We start from the raw sequence: 11,787 nt of genomic DNA on the forward strand, positions 1-11,787 counted from the left end.
CTCCCTAGTTAGAGAATTTTTCCACAGAGTCGTATTATAGGTCACAAATGACAGCACAAAATGGGAGCATAGATACAGATTAGGAATATTTGTCAAATGAGGATTTTTCTATCTTCCATATTCTATGAGATATTTCAAATCTTGGGAGTTAACACTCGATGGTCCAAACACTCCAACCTAAAATCTGATTCTATAAGACAGACTGGCGCATTCGTCATTTTGCTAATCCCACTCGAAAAAACAGGTTTTTGGGCACTTTCAGTTTAGAATGCTCATTTCCCATTTGATGTGATCTTCCAAGTATTCATGGACATATCCACTTGCAGCAGTTTCCGAGAACTATATTCGGTAAGTATTTTTGATGATTTTTAAAATGCATAATTGGAGATAATCAAATTAAAACGATGAAACTGCTATAATCAACTAACCTAACCTACCTTACCCTGAAGAAACCAACAAACCAACAAAAATAATAAACAAACCACACATACAAGAAGTAATTTTGTTTATTATAAACTACAAAATAACTGTACAATAACAAATTAACACACAAATACTCCGTGTCTTCATAGAGATATCGTACATACCCAGAAATTTCTTCAGACCTACCATTTTCCACGTCCTCAAATAATCCTTTACAATAAAAGGATCCCAGTAACGAGGACCAATACTGTCGAAACAGAAACGACAATTTTCTCAGCCCCATTAGCCCTAACCCCAAGATATGGCTCCGACATGGTCTTGTTGTAATTCGCAAAGTACCAACTTTCTCTCACCTCGTCCAACTTTGTAATTTTCGGGTCCAAAGTAACAGTTTCCCCTATTTCCCTCGCGTCCTTCGCTTCTGGTCCCTTGACCAAAGGGGCAGCGCTCGTCGTAAAGGGTGATTGTACCTTCACGATGGTAGATCTTCCAGCAGATCTCGAATGTGGCTGGAGACCACCAGGTATAAGGAGTGTGGGCATCGGTAACTTGGGTAGAGGGATGCTCGTTGCATTTGTCACCTTTGCGATTTTATCCAAGGTTAATCCGCTGGTTTTGGTTTTGGAAGCTATGGCGTCCCAACCTCCATTTGGAGTGATTGGTGTTGGGTATTTTTTTTCTATGGATACGTTCGTTTGTACCATCGTGTTATTGGGTTTGGAAAACTCAGTTGGAGATGCGGTTTCCAAATCTGGTTTTTCCTCTCCAGAAGAAGCTTTTATTTCTGTTACCAAACCGTCATATACTTCTTCATCTTCTTCACTTTGTGTGGTTTTCGTAGATTCAGTAGTGTTCGAAATTATTGGGACTTTAGGAGGAACAAAATCAAGGATTTTCGAAGAATTAAGGTTTCTATGAGGTGTTATATCTTCAGAGTGGTTTTTGCCAGATGATTCTTTTATTCCATGGGATTCAGCCACTACTACAAACTCGTCGTTTCGTACTGTTGTTGTTAGTTTATCAGTAGCTGTCACCAATTCCATTTCAGTTGTATAAGTGGCGATCTCCTGCTCAAATGCATCTGTGGTAGAAGAAGTCTTCTGGACCACTTGTGCTGACGCTGAGTTCGAGGAATCCCTAGGCCTTTCTTGGGTACCTGTCCTTGTCCAAGTTACATCTTCAGGTTTCTCAGTGCTCGTCCATACTTTCGTGGTTATTTCAGTTCTTCGTCCATCTGTTTCCAAAGTTGTAGTCTCGAAAATGGGTCTGAACCCTCCTTCCCCGGGTAGTATCGGTCTGAAACCCCCTGTTTCTATGAAGGGTGTGCTCGGAGGTAGTCTATAGAAATTTCTCGCTGTCGTGGCCCTCATAACTGGAACGTTCATGATTGCAACCTTCCTGTCCGCCACTGGTACCAACGATTTCATCGTATGATCGGATTTGGCAGCGTTGTCTTTATTGCCACCTAACAGTTGGCCGAAATTTATGCTTGGAAGGGGTACACCGAAGAAGGTGAAGCCGCTGCTACTTGGGGAATGAGGTACTTCCTTCGGTATGTCGGGTTTGGTTCTGTTCTTCGATGGGGCAGCATACAAGGTGGGGGTATCACCTAAAACACAGAGTTTACTCTTCGTCTTCCGAAGGATCTCAAACTTACCAGGTATAACATGGGAGGAAACTTCGTGTTCCATAAGGGAGCTGTGGTTCAACCTGAGAAATCGGTCTAAGACTCCCACTTCCTCGTTCGAAACCAACGACAGGGACTCGTTGAAGGGGTAGTCCACGTATTCGTCGTAAAAATACTCGGATTCTTGAGGCAGTGGAGCCAAGACGTTCGTCTTGTGTTCGGTCGATATATTTCGAAGGTTCGGATATTTCGAAGGGACTTGGGAGAAACGATTGGAGGTTTCTTCGCAATCGTTTGGTACGTCCCTAGGCGGTTTCTGCTTGCAGTAAGATGGCGACAGTTTCAGTTCTCGAACCAGACTTCCACCACTACAATGGGGGCCCATCGTCGAGGATTCTTCGGCCCATACTTTGAGCCAAAGTACGTTGCAGTCGCAGAACAGGGGATTTCCTGAAAAAAAGAAGTCAGTTCACTGAAATGTTCTCCAATAAGAACGTGTAGATGTTGATAGGTATGGGGCCATGTTGTTTTAATGTCGTCTGTCAAATCTGTCTGTCCAACATAAGCTTTATTACAGAAAAAGAGGGTCAAAGTTTGAAGTAAAATCAGGGTTTCTTTGTGCTCTTCATTCAACTCACCATCGACATCGAAAACTGCAATATTTGTCCTTATCTTATCAAGCACTTTCTCGGAAACTTTCCTCAATTTATTTCTCCTCAAGGAAATAACTCTCAATCTAGGCATATCGCTGAAGGGTGCCCCAACAATTTCGCATATCCTATTCTCGTCCAGTTTCAATTCCACCAACCACTTCATGTGTTTAAGACCGTCGGAGTCTATTCTCCTTATGGCATTGTCACTCAAATCCAACACTTCTAACGATGGTACATTCCTCAGTCCACTTTCCTCCACTCTTCTTATATTGTTACCACTCAAATTGAGGAAGAGGAGATTGGGAACTAAATTGAAAGCATCGCTGGCTAAATTTTCTAGGTTGTTACTTTGTAACTCCGCAACTTGAAGCATAGTCAAGTTGTTGAACGTGTAGCTTGGCACAGAAGACAGTTTGTTGTTATCCAACTTAATCATCTCCAAGCTGGGTAAAGACTGGAAAGTATTAGTTTCAATCTTATCGATGTCGTTGCGGTCCAGATACACTATTTTCAAATTTCTGAGTCTGGAAAACGTGCTCAATCGAAGCTCCCTGATGAAATTGTCGGATACCCTCAAATCCACCAGATCCTCCAACTTCGAGAAAGCCTCAACCGGTAGATGCTTGATTCTGTTGTGACTCAAATCCAGCACCATCAACTTCTTCATTCTGAATATGTTGGCCGGCATATTGATCAAGAAATTGTTGGAAATATTCAGATGTTTCAGGTTCGAATTGAACCCTGAATTACCCTGTAGGAAATCCACCAACTTGTTGCCACTGACGTCGAGTCTGCTCAATTTGGAGGCTTTTTGTAGCGTCGCTGTAAATAAAGTTTCGATGAAATTGTTCCTTAGATTCAACTCTATTAGGTTGTTGAGGTTCCTGAGAGAATCCTGGTGGAGGCTTACGATTTTATTAGCCTTCAAATCGAGTAGTTCTAATTTGGGTAATCCTTCTAGAACTCCCCCTTCCAAACGTTGGATGAAATTGTTCGCCAAGTAGAATTTCTTCAAGGAAGGCAGTTTTTTTAGGTTTAAGGGATTCAATTTCCCTATGAGATTATACGAAAGGTCCAAGTACTTCAAGGAGTACAGTTTGGTGGTTCTGGACAGGGAGGGGAGGGCTCTAAGCTTGTTGAGTTTCAAATGGAGATATTCAAGGCCTTCTGAGAGGTCCACCATGAATTCTTCCAAACGATTTTGACTCAGATCCAATTCGTACAGTTTCACCGAGTATTTGAAGGTAACAGGGTGGATGAACTGGAGGTTATTATGGGACAAATTCACGTATTCGATCAGGGGGGTGACGGTGAACGCATTTTGATCGACTGCAACCAACTCATTGTCACTCACATCAATCCTTCGTAGTGATGGAAGATTGGCTAGAAACTTAGTTTCGATTCTTCTGAACTTGTTTCTGGACAAATCGAGACCTTTGAGAGACGGCAGATTCCACAGGGGTCCTTGGTTGTTGTTCGATAGAAAGTTATTTCTCAGACTCAACTCTCTCAGCGCTGGCATCGCCATGAATGATTCCATATCGATGTATCTCAGCTTGTTGCCGTTTAATTTTAAAACTTCTAACGTTGGATGTCCACCCAGCAAGCCGAATGGTATGGTTTCCAGCAAATTGGAACTCATGTCTAAGTAAATCAACCTAGGTAAAGCGTCAAGGAGAGATCTTAGCTCAGAAATGTGGGATACGTGGTTGTCGATCATCCATAACTCTTCGAGGGCAATATCTGAAGACTGTATGAAGCTTTGAGGGTGGATCCTCGTCAGTACGTTGTTGTTCAATTGGAGATTCTTCAATCTGGGTACCCTGTGGAATGCACCCTGTTGTATCTCCGATATGTTGTTGTACGATAGATGGAGGTACTGAAGGGATGGGAGATCTACGAATGATCCTTTAGCTAAAACCCCAATACGATTGTGATCTAAGTGAAGGTCCCTGAGAGAATGTAGATCCTTACACGCCCTCCCAACCATTCCAGCGTCCACTATTTCGTTATGTATCAAGGATAGTTCTTTCAATTCTGGAAGATCCACCAACGCCCTAGGATGTATCCAGAATACCCCACAGTGGGACATGTTGATGGATTTCAAAACCGGCAGATTCTCGAAAAGCCCCGCTTCCAGCCGTCTCAACTTCTTACTTCCGCTTATTTGGAACTTCTCCAAGGCCGGAAGATCCTTGAAATTTCTAGGAGAAAGCTCAGCTAAAGCCACGGATTCTACTTGGACGTATCTCAGTTTTCTTAAAGATGAAATCTGGGGGAGTCTCTTCAAATCGTTGGTCTGTATGGTGATGGCCTCGAGAGCGTTCATGCGACTCAGAGAATCGTCTGGGAGGTATCTCAGTTTGGGTTCTACGACGAACAGTTCCATGAGGAGGTCTTCGAGACCGTGGAGCCAATCGGGGGAGACCCTCTCCAAACCGTTCTGCCTCAACATTATTCGCAGGACTTTGAGGTTGTCGAAGGTTCTCGCAGGGAGGGATGGTAGATAATTGTTCTCCAAGATCAACTCGTCGATTGGCGATGCCAGGTGCTTGCTTAAAGAACGGAGACCAGATAATACTTGGGGCAAGTCGCTGTGGGAACACCTGAAATGAGATGAGTTGAAATACTGATAGTTATTGCAAGAAAACATCCTTCAAGACAAGTAACAATGAATGTTTGGAAACACTCACCAAACCTGGCGTTCGTCTCTCTTCATCAAGCATCGACATGGAGCAATCAGCTCTGGCTTTGGACATTTTGTTCCAATCGCCAATTTTTTATCGAAAAGTGCGATGAGGATAACCAAATACAGGTAATATCTGTTCATTGACATTTTAACTCTTCACACCAAACAAGTGATCGTCCATAGTTGATAACATGTTGGGTTTATTCACATCGAACTTCTGGAAATGAAAGATTTCGAATAAACACTCTATAGAACCTTCAAGATCATACTTCAGAGTAAAAATTTGGCTTGTTCCCTAGGTCCTTTGGAAATTCCCTCAAATTCAATGAGCTCAACGTTTCGATAGATCCAATGACCATCTTTTTTCAATGTCGTTTGAAACAAAAGCAAATATATCCTGTGTGGAACTATTCGATTGTGAAAAGTAGGTTTGGAAGCGTCATTTCTCATTGTTCTATAGTGAAGAAACATTCTTCTGTTCATTCTTCTTCACGAAATTACAAGAGATTGCTTCCAACTACCGATATTTCGTTAAAACATGAACAATTACCCGTGTTATTTCCAAAATGGATGGAACCTCCAATAAATCGATTTGGAAATAACAAAGGTATCTATACGAATCGCCCGGTATAATATAGAATGATCTTATTTCAACAGATGATGGCATCCGTGAAGATATATTATAAGAACCGTTAGATAATTCAAATGTCACCCAGCATTACTGTAATCTGTCATGGTTTTATGAAGATGAAGATTTGCGACACATTTCAATAGAAAAATGAGTTTGAGTGAGGCCACGATTCGCCTAATGTATAAAATAACTATCCAATTTCGTTCAGCTGAACTGGCGTCTATTCTAATCTGAAGAGAAATCCATAATAAATAGGTTTATGCAAGGATTCAGATTATGGAGAAACTGTACCAATCATAGGCACGCAAAAAAATAATCAAAATTTCATCATTCTAGTTGATAGACCGTTTATTCTGCCTGAATATTAGGAATTTTGTGATGAAAATGGACTCAAACCATATAATTTGACAGACTCAAGAAAATTTATAGGTCAAATCCACCCTCCTACTTCTGAAAAGAAAAAAAATGTCATGGTAGGTTTAGGTTCTGAACGGGTCGGTAATGTTCATGAGCAGAATCCAGCCAATGGTTACGGAGTTATAGGAATGATTTGTTTTCCTCATATTGGAAAAAATAAAAATGTAAATGCTCCTGACTCGGGTATGTTTTTCATTCATTCAAGTCAAGAATCCGGAAGGATTTAATTTTTTCGATTAAATTCGATAGAAAAATCATTTGGCATCAGACAAAGGTTCGTTCAGCTCTTCTCTACGATCGATTAATTTAGAGGTTTGGAAATTTATGAATAAATTATTTAAAAAAAAACTTTATGAGGGTGAGAGTACCACACCGATCATTCATGGCGTTAGCTATAGGTATTTTGAATAATTCTTAACTGACAATGTAGGTAGGTAGTTCAAATGCATTATTTCTACGTCTTGAATCTCCACTTTGAATATGCTACTATTGATTCATCTTCTTGACTCACTCTCTATGTTTCCGAAAAACTATCTTACCCTAATAAATGGACATCTTAAATCCCATCATTTTGCACACACTTCACTCGTAAAATTCTTTTAACAGATTCATGAAGATAATAGGTTACCACACATACCACATGAGTAACTGGAATGAATGTTAAAGATCCAAGCGAAATCCTCCTCAGGAAAGGCTTCTCGCTTGGCTAACTCCAGAGGATTCAGATTCGAATAAGCAGATCTTAGGTGGTAAATTTCATAATACGAGGTTTCACTCAGTTTCGGAACAATGGTAAGGAATTTGTAACTTTTTTTTTTCGATTATTAGAATGTTGGGTCGATTGTTTCGCAATCAATTAACACGCCCCTTCGCGTGATCTGATAATCTCATCAAAATCAGTTTTTGACTAGTGCAGGTGCATATTTTGATGGAAATTTCGAGATATCATCTACCCTAGCATCGTAGAGACGTTTTTTATGATGTTCCCTGTCCAGATATGGGTTTTTTAGGAGAGGCTCTATATGTTACTTATAAATGGTACCTAAAGATACCCAGATTTAACACCTTTCGATTTTTCCCTTTGTGGTGATTCGAAAAGTGTCTTTTATAAAAAGTACAAAATGTATTTCGAAGATTTCAAGTTCATTTAGTACATAGTTCTGATGAATATTCAAAACTACACATGATGCAGGTAAATTATATTATTTTCTATTATGTAAAACTTTCACCAACTCTTCAGTTCCTAGTAGAACAATGGTATTCCTTTCAGCTTGAGTTAGAATTCTTACGACAACGTGTAGAACTAGATCATATACTTGTATGTCGTAGATAATGATTCTGCTAAGGCTGAGTGTGTAATCAAGGAATTACCCTTTGAAGCAATACCTCTAGGTATGCTTCAAGCAATGACTTCGTATAAGGACACTTTAATCGTATCAAAAGTTTTTAAAAAGTTACTTATTTTTGTGTTCTGATTATTCGATCTCTGTCTTGTCACATTTTCACAGAAGCGTCTTCTTTAAGCATACAATTGGTGTTATTTTCAATATCAACCTAGAATCAATATGTTCCCTGTCCTTCTGTGTTCCTTCATTTAACATTGAATTATCAGCATGGATATGTAGAGTGTACTCCAGAGGCAAGAGACTCTTTCCCTTTCTCTATGGTGTACTCCTGTATTCCACTGCAATACACTCTGCTCTACTCCACTCCACTCGACTCTGCTCTACTCCGCTCTACTCTATCCTATTCTACTCTACTCCATTCGAATCTACTCTTCTATGGTGTAGATTTAGTATTGTTCTGTGGTCTAAATCATTGACAAGAGTTGTCTCTGGTCTTAACCAAAGAGTAAGAACCACAGAACACTAGGAACATCCAGAGACATAGAGACAACCGAGACGGACAACTAGGAACTAAAGGTTGTCTCTGGTAACAACTCTATAGCCTCTTTGCTTACCTACCCTTCCCTCCTTCTTAACACAAACAACCCAAATCCCAAAGATTATATAGTGGATTATAATATAATCCTTGTCTCTGATCCTTGGCCTTGTGGAAAACTAATAAAAAACAATCTTATTGACGACCTTAGAGAAAAGGATTCTCTTGTCTCTGCAGACGGCGTTAAAAATTAGATTGGATCTTTTTTAAGTCCAAGCAAGAATATTGGGTCTATGTTTTTAGGAACTGTGTGTAAACCTAACATTGTTTCTCACATAACCCAAATAACTTACTGTATATATGTAGTATGAAATTCAATTGAAAAAACAGGAAAAGTTAAATTTTTATTCTTCTTTCTCAGTGAACATTCTTGAATTACAAAATTCATATCATAATCATGAAAACATACAGATTAATCGGTGAGATTTGAATGTACTTCAATTTAACAATCGAAGGCAATAAAAAACCTATTTTTTCTTCTCATCTTTTTTCGAATCCTTTTCTTTTGCTTCTTTATCTTTAGTTTCTTTTTCTTTCTTCTCGTCTTTTTTACCTTCTTCAGCATCTTTATTAGTTAACTTATTATTTATTAGATTGTGTAAAGCTACAATTGACCTTACTAAGGCAGCTAAATAAACAACAAGCATCTGATCATTATTTTTAACATAAAAAGATTTGTTGAAGGCTTCATTATTAATATCAGGTAATAAATTGAAAATATCCTGTAGCTGATAAATAATTTGGTGATTTATGGGCAATTTTTCTTCACTGACTTGTAGGAGGTAATCTCTTATGTCGCGCAACTGTAAATGAAGACCTCTCAAGCCTAAGAGTTGGTTAGTTATTCTTTGAGATAGTGTGCCAACAGTTGTATCTTTAATGTCTCTCAATAAATGTTCAACACCTACTTCCTCTGCTTCCTCAGCTCCAATTTCACTGGGAACATGTTCGAAAGTTTTGGAAGTTGGAGATCCATCATCATGTACCTCTTCAACAGCTTGATATGCTTCTGTTGGTAAGCCAAGATCTTTTGGTTTAGCATCAATGATAACCAAAACCGAATTGGGGCAGTAACGTCGGATTAACTCATTGATGGCAATATCATTTTGATGTAATTTAGGTCCAGTGTGGTACCAACCTACCACCCTTTCCCGGGCATTGACTTTTTTGAACATTCCATACATATTTTCAAGATAATCATGATCCAGAAACCATACTGATTTATCTTTGTCATCCTCATCAAACGGAACTACGAAAAAGGAATTCAATGAATTATAATTGAAGACATAGATAGAAGTCTGGCTTGAATTAATGTAGTGGAAATATAATTTGCCAACTCTAACCTGCAAAACTGTTAGATACATCCAATACCCCTTTTGCTCTCCAGCAACCTAAGAGAACCCCAACTACTCTCTTTTGGTTACCAATTTTACCCATTCGGTTAAAGTGATCAACCACACTCAATAACACCAAAGGATGAACCACAACCTTTGAAGTTGTAACTTCTGAACTCGGCATATTGGCTGGTGAATTATTCTTAAACTTATTACAAGCCGCAGTCAATTCAAATTATACTTTTAGGTACCCTGAAAAGATGCTTAATGACAAATCAAAATCTTGAAATATATATTTGCGAGCATTTGACCTACGATTTGACAAGACGTCATTCTACAATTGCATTCTGTGATTGATGATTAATATCAAAAGATCTCGCTTTTAATACAATTTTTCTATTCGATATGATATAATGAAAAGGAAGATAGATATTCGAGTTATTTTTATATCATATATATCTTACCAAATAAATCATTTCATGTTATCTGAAGAGAAGAAGGATGCCCTCTTACGACCGTTTCAGGAACATTTTTAAAAGGTGAGATCAACATTTCGATTTTGTCGTCTCGTATTCAACATTTTTCATAGCGATACTCGCAATAAATTAAATTGAATCTGTTATTTAAAATGAAGCACCGAGTTGATCCCAGTGTCAAATATTTCTATTGATACCGAATCAGTGTTATGTATTGGCTGCATTTTTCTAAGGGTAAAATAACACAATCCAGTGATTGTCAAGTTACAATATTGAAGGCGTCGAAAAATAAAAGTGTATTTATACAAAACATGTAGTGAATTAAAAATAAAAACAAAAATTCTTTGGTAGATGAAAATTCTCAGCAAAATCTGGACATATTTAGAATTCTTCATCTTCTTTTCATGAGCAGAAATTTCATTGATCCATCAAATTGAATATTTCTGATTCACTTGAAGAAGTAGAGGAATCAATTTCCACAACAGAATTCTCTGGCATTCTTGTATCGGCTGAAGGATTCATATCAAGATCTACTACCTTTCTTTCATCTGCTTCCTGTGCCTATAAAAACATACAGCTTAGCTCTAGACCTGAACAGATGTAAATACAGTATAATAATGGTGCATTAATGCAGCAGTGCAACAACAACTCACATGAGCATGTTTATGCAGCTCAAAATTCAATACTTACTTCATTTCTCACTGTTGATAAAACATCATTTTTTGATCTTATATGCGACTCGTTCCTACAAATAAAAAATATTATATAATTGGATTTTCTTCAGAATTGTTCCCACCTTCTTGAAGTTCTTTGGGCAATACAATCATCACTATCATCAGAATCAGAGATATCAAAAAAATTTTTAGCTAAATTTCCATGGACTTCTGTTCTTGTAGTTGGTACTGGTTTCTGGGTGGTTTTCGATCGAATTCTCTTACCTTTAGCCCCTTCCTCATAGATTCTTTTCAATTTCTTCTGTTCTTCGACTGATAAATCGTAGGCAGGGTTACGAATATTGTTAATTATGTATTTTCTGAATCTTTCATGCAATGATTGGTAAGTTCGACTAGGAAGTTCATCTCTTTCGAGTTCCTTCCAAAACTGTAGACCTCTCAATCTGTAGAAACCATTTTTTCGAATTATATAGTGTAATATTTTTCGTTCTTCCTCCACAGTATAAGGATTACGATAGCCTGACATATTGGTAAAATAATTCCATCTAGAAAGGTATGTAATCACTGAAAATTATTGTTTTCACTGTTTTGAATGTATGGTTAGTGTTGATTGTTGATGTTTTGTTTCTCAACTAACCTAAATATTTTGATAGATTTATTATTCTATGTTCTAAATTCTTAATTTTATCCATAGAAAGGAGACTCCAGATTTTATGTAGTGTTCTGTGGTAGAAAGCAATCCAATCTGTGGCTCCAATCATGTAACGTAAATAATTCACTTTTCAGCCACAAGCCGCGCTGGCGTCTCTAAGAGGTATGCGTGAAGTTAGGCCTTACGAGTTCAATTTGACCATGTTAGGTTACATATTCCTACGTTTCTGAAGATTGATCACCCGAAATAGCGAAAAACGAAAAATTAAAC

The 11,787-nt window shown here is 38.2% G+C and overlaps 3 protein-coding genes across 3 annotated transcripts; all 3 read right to left on the reverse strand.

Moving 5' to 3' along the window:
- Nucleotides 1-564: 564 nt before the first annotated feature.
- LOC123310711 (protein artichoke-like) lies at nt 565-5,525 on the reverse strand. Its single transcript, XM_044894331.1, has 4 exons — nt 5,397-5,525; nt 2,689-5,309; nt 2,081-2,500; nt 565-2,032 (listed from the first exon to the last, which is right to left on the reverse strand). Exons 1-4 carry the CDS (start codon nt 5,420-5,422, stop codon nt 636-638), a joined length of 4,464 nt encoding a protein of 1,487 aa, XP_044750266.1. The 5' UTR covers nt 5,423-5,525; the 3' UTR covers nt 565-635.
- Nucleotides 5,526-8,712: 3,187 nt separating this feature from the next.
- On the reverse strand, nt 8,713-10,011 carry LOC123310718 (26S proteasome non-ATPase regulatory subunit 7). The gene is made up of 2 exons (XM_044894348.1): nt 9,725-10,011; nt 8,713-9,630 (listed from the first exon to the last, which is right to left on the reverse strand). Exons 1-2 carry the CDS (start codon nt 9,897-9,899, stop codon nt 8,849-8,851), a joined length of 957 nt encoding a protein of 318 aa, XP_044750283.1. The 5' UTR covers nt 9,900-10,011; the 3' UTR covers nt 8,713-8,848.
- Nucleotides 10,012-10,472: 461 nt separating this feature from the next.
- On the reverse strand, nt 10,473-11,513 carry LOC123310722. Its single transcript, XM_044894352.1, has 3 exons — nt 10,988-11,513; nt 10,882-10,936; nt 10,473-10,752 (listed from the first exon to the last, which is right to left on the reverse strand). Exons 1-3 carry the CDS (start codon nt 11,389-11,391, stop codon nt 10,609-10,611), a joined length of 603 nt encoding a protein of 200 aa, XP_044750287.1. The 5' UTR covers nt 11,392-11,513; the 3' UTR covers nt 10,473-10,608.
- Between the last annotated feature and the right edge of the window lie 274 nt (nt 11,514-11,787).

Source organism: Coccinella septempunctata, chromosome 4 (assembly GCF_907165205.1).
Source record: "Coccinella septempunctata chromosome 4, icCocSept1.1, whole genome shotgun sequence".
NCBI lineage: Eukaryota > Metazoa > Arthropoda > Insecta > Coleoptera > Coccinellidae > Coccinella > Coccinella septempunctata.

Bases quoted from the DNA above. Each gene is read 5' to 3' on its own strand.
- LOC123310711 (XM_044894331.1), bottom strand. From the start codon at position 5,422: ATGAAGAGAGACGAACGCCAGGTTTG. The intron at 5,310-5,396 runs GTGAGTGTTTCC...ATCTCATTTCAG, and splicing joins AGAGACGAACGCCAGGTTTG to GTGTTCCCACAGCGACTTGC. The intron at 2,501-2,688 runs GTGAGTTGAATG...TCTTTTTTTCAG, and splicing joins TGCAGTTTTCGATGTCGATG to GAAATCCCCTGTTCTGCGAC.
- LOC123310718 (XM_044894348.1), bottom strand. From the start codon at position 9,899: ATGCCGAGTTCAGAAGTTACAACTTCAAAGGTTGTGGTTCATCCTTTG. The intron at 9,631-9,724 runs GTTAGAGTTGGC...CCTTTTTCGTAG, and splicing joins TGTATCTAACAGTTTTGCAG to TTCCGTTTGATGAGGATGAC.
- LOC123310722 (XM_044894352.1), bottom strand. From the start codon at position 11,391: ATGTCAGGCTATCGTAATCCTTATACTGTGGAGGAAGAACGAAAAATA. The intron at 10,937-10,987 runs GTGGGAACAATT...TTTTATTTGTAG, and splicing joins GCCCAAAGAACTTCAAGAAG to GAACGAGTCGCATATAAGAT. The intron at 10,753-10,881 runs GTAAGTATTGAA...ATGTTTTTATAG, and splicing joins TATCAACAGTGAGAAATGAA to GCACAGGAAGCAGATGAAAG.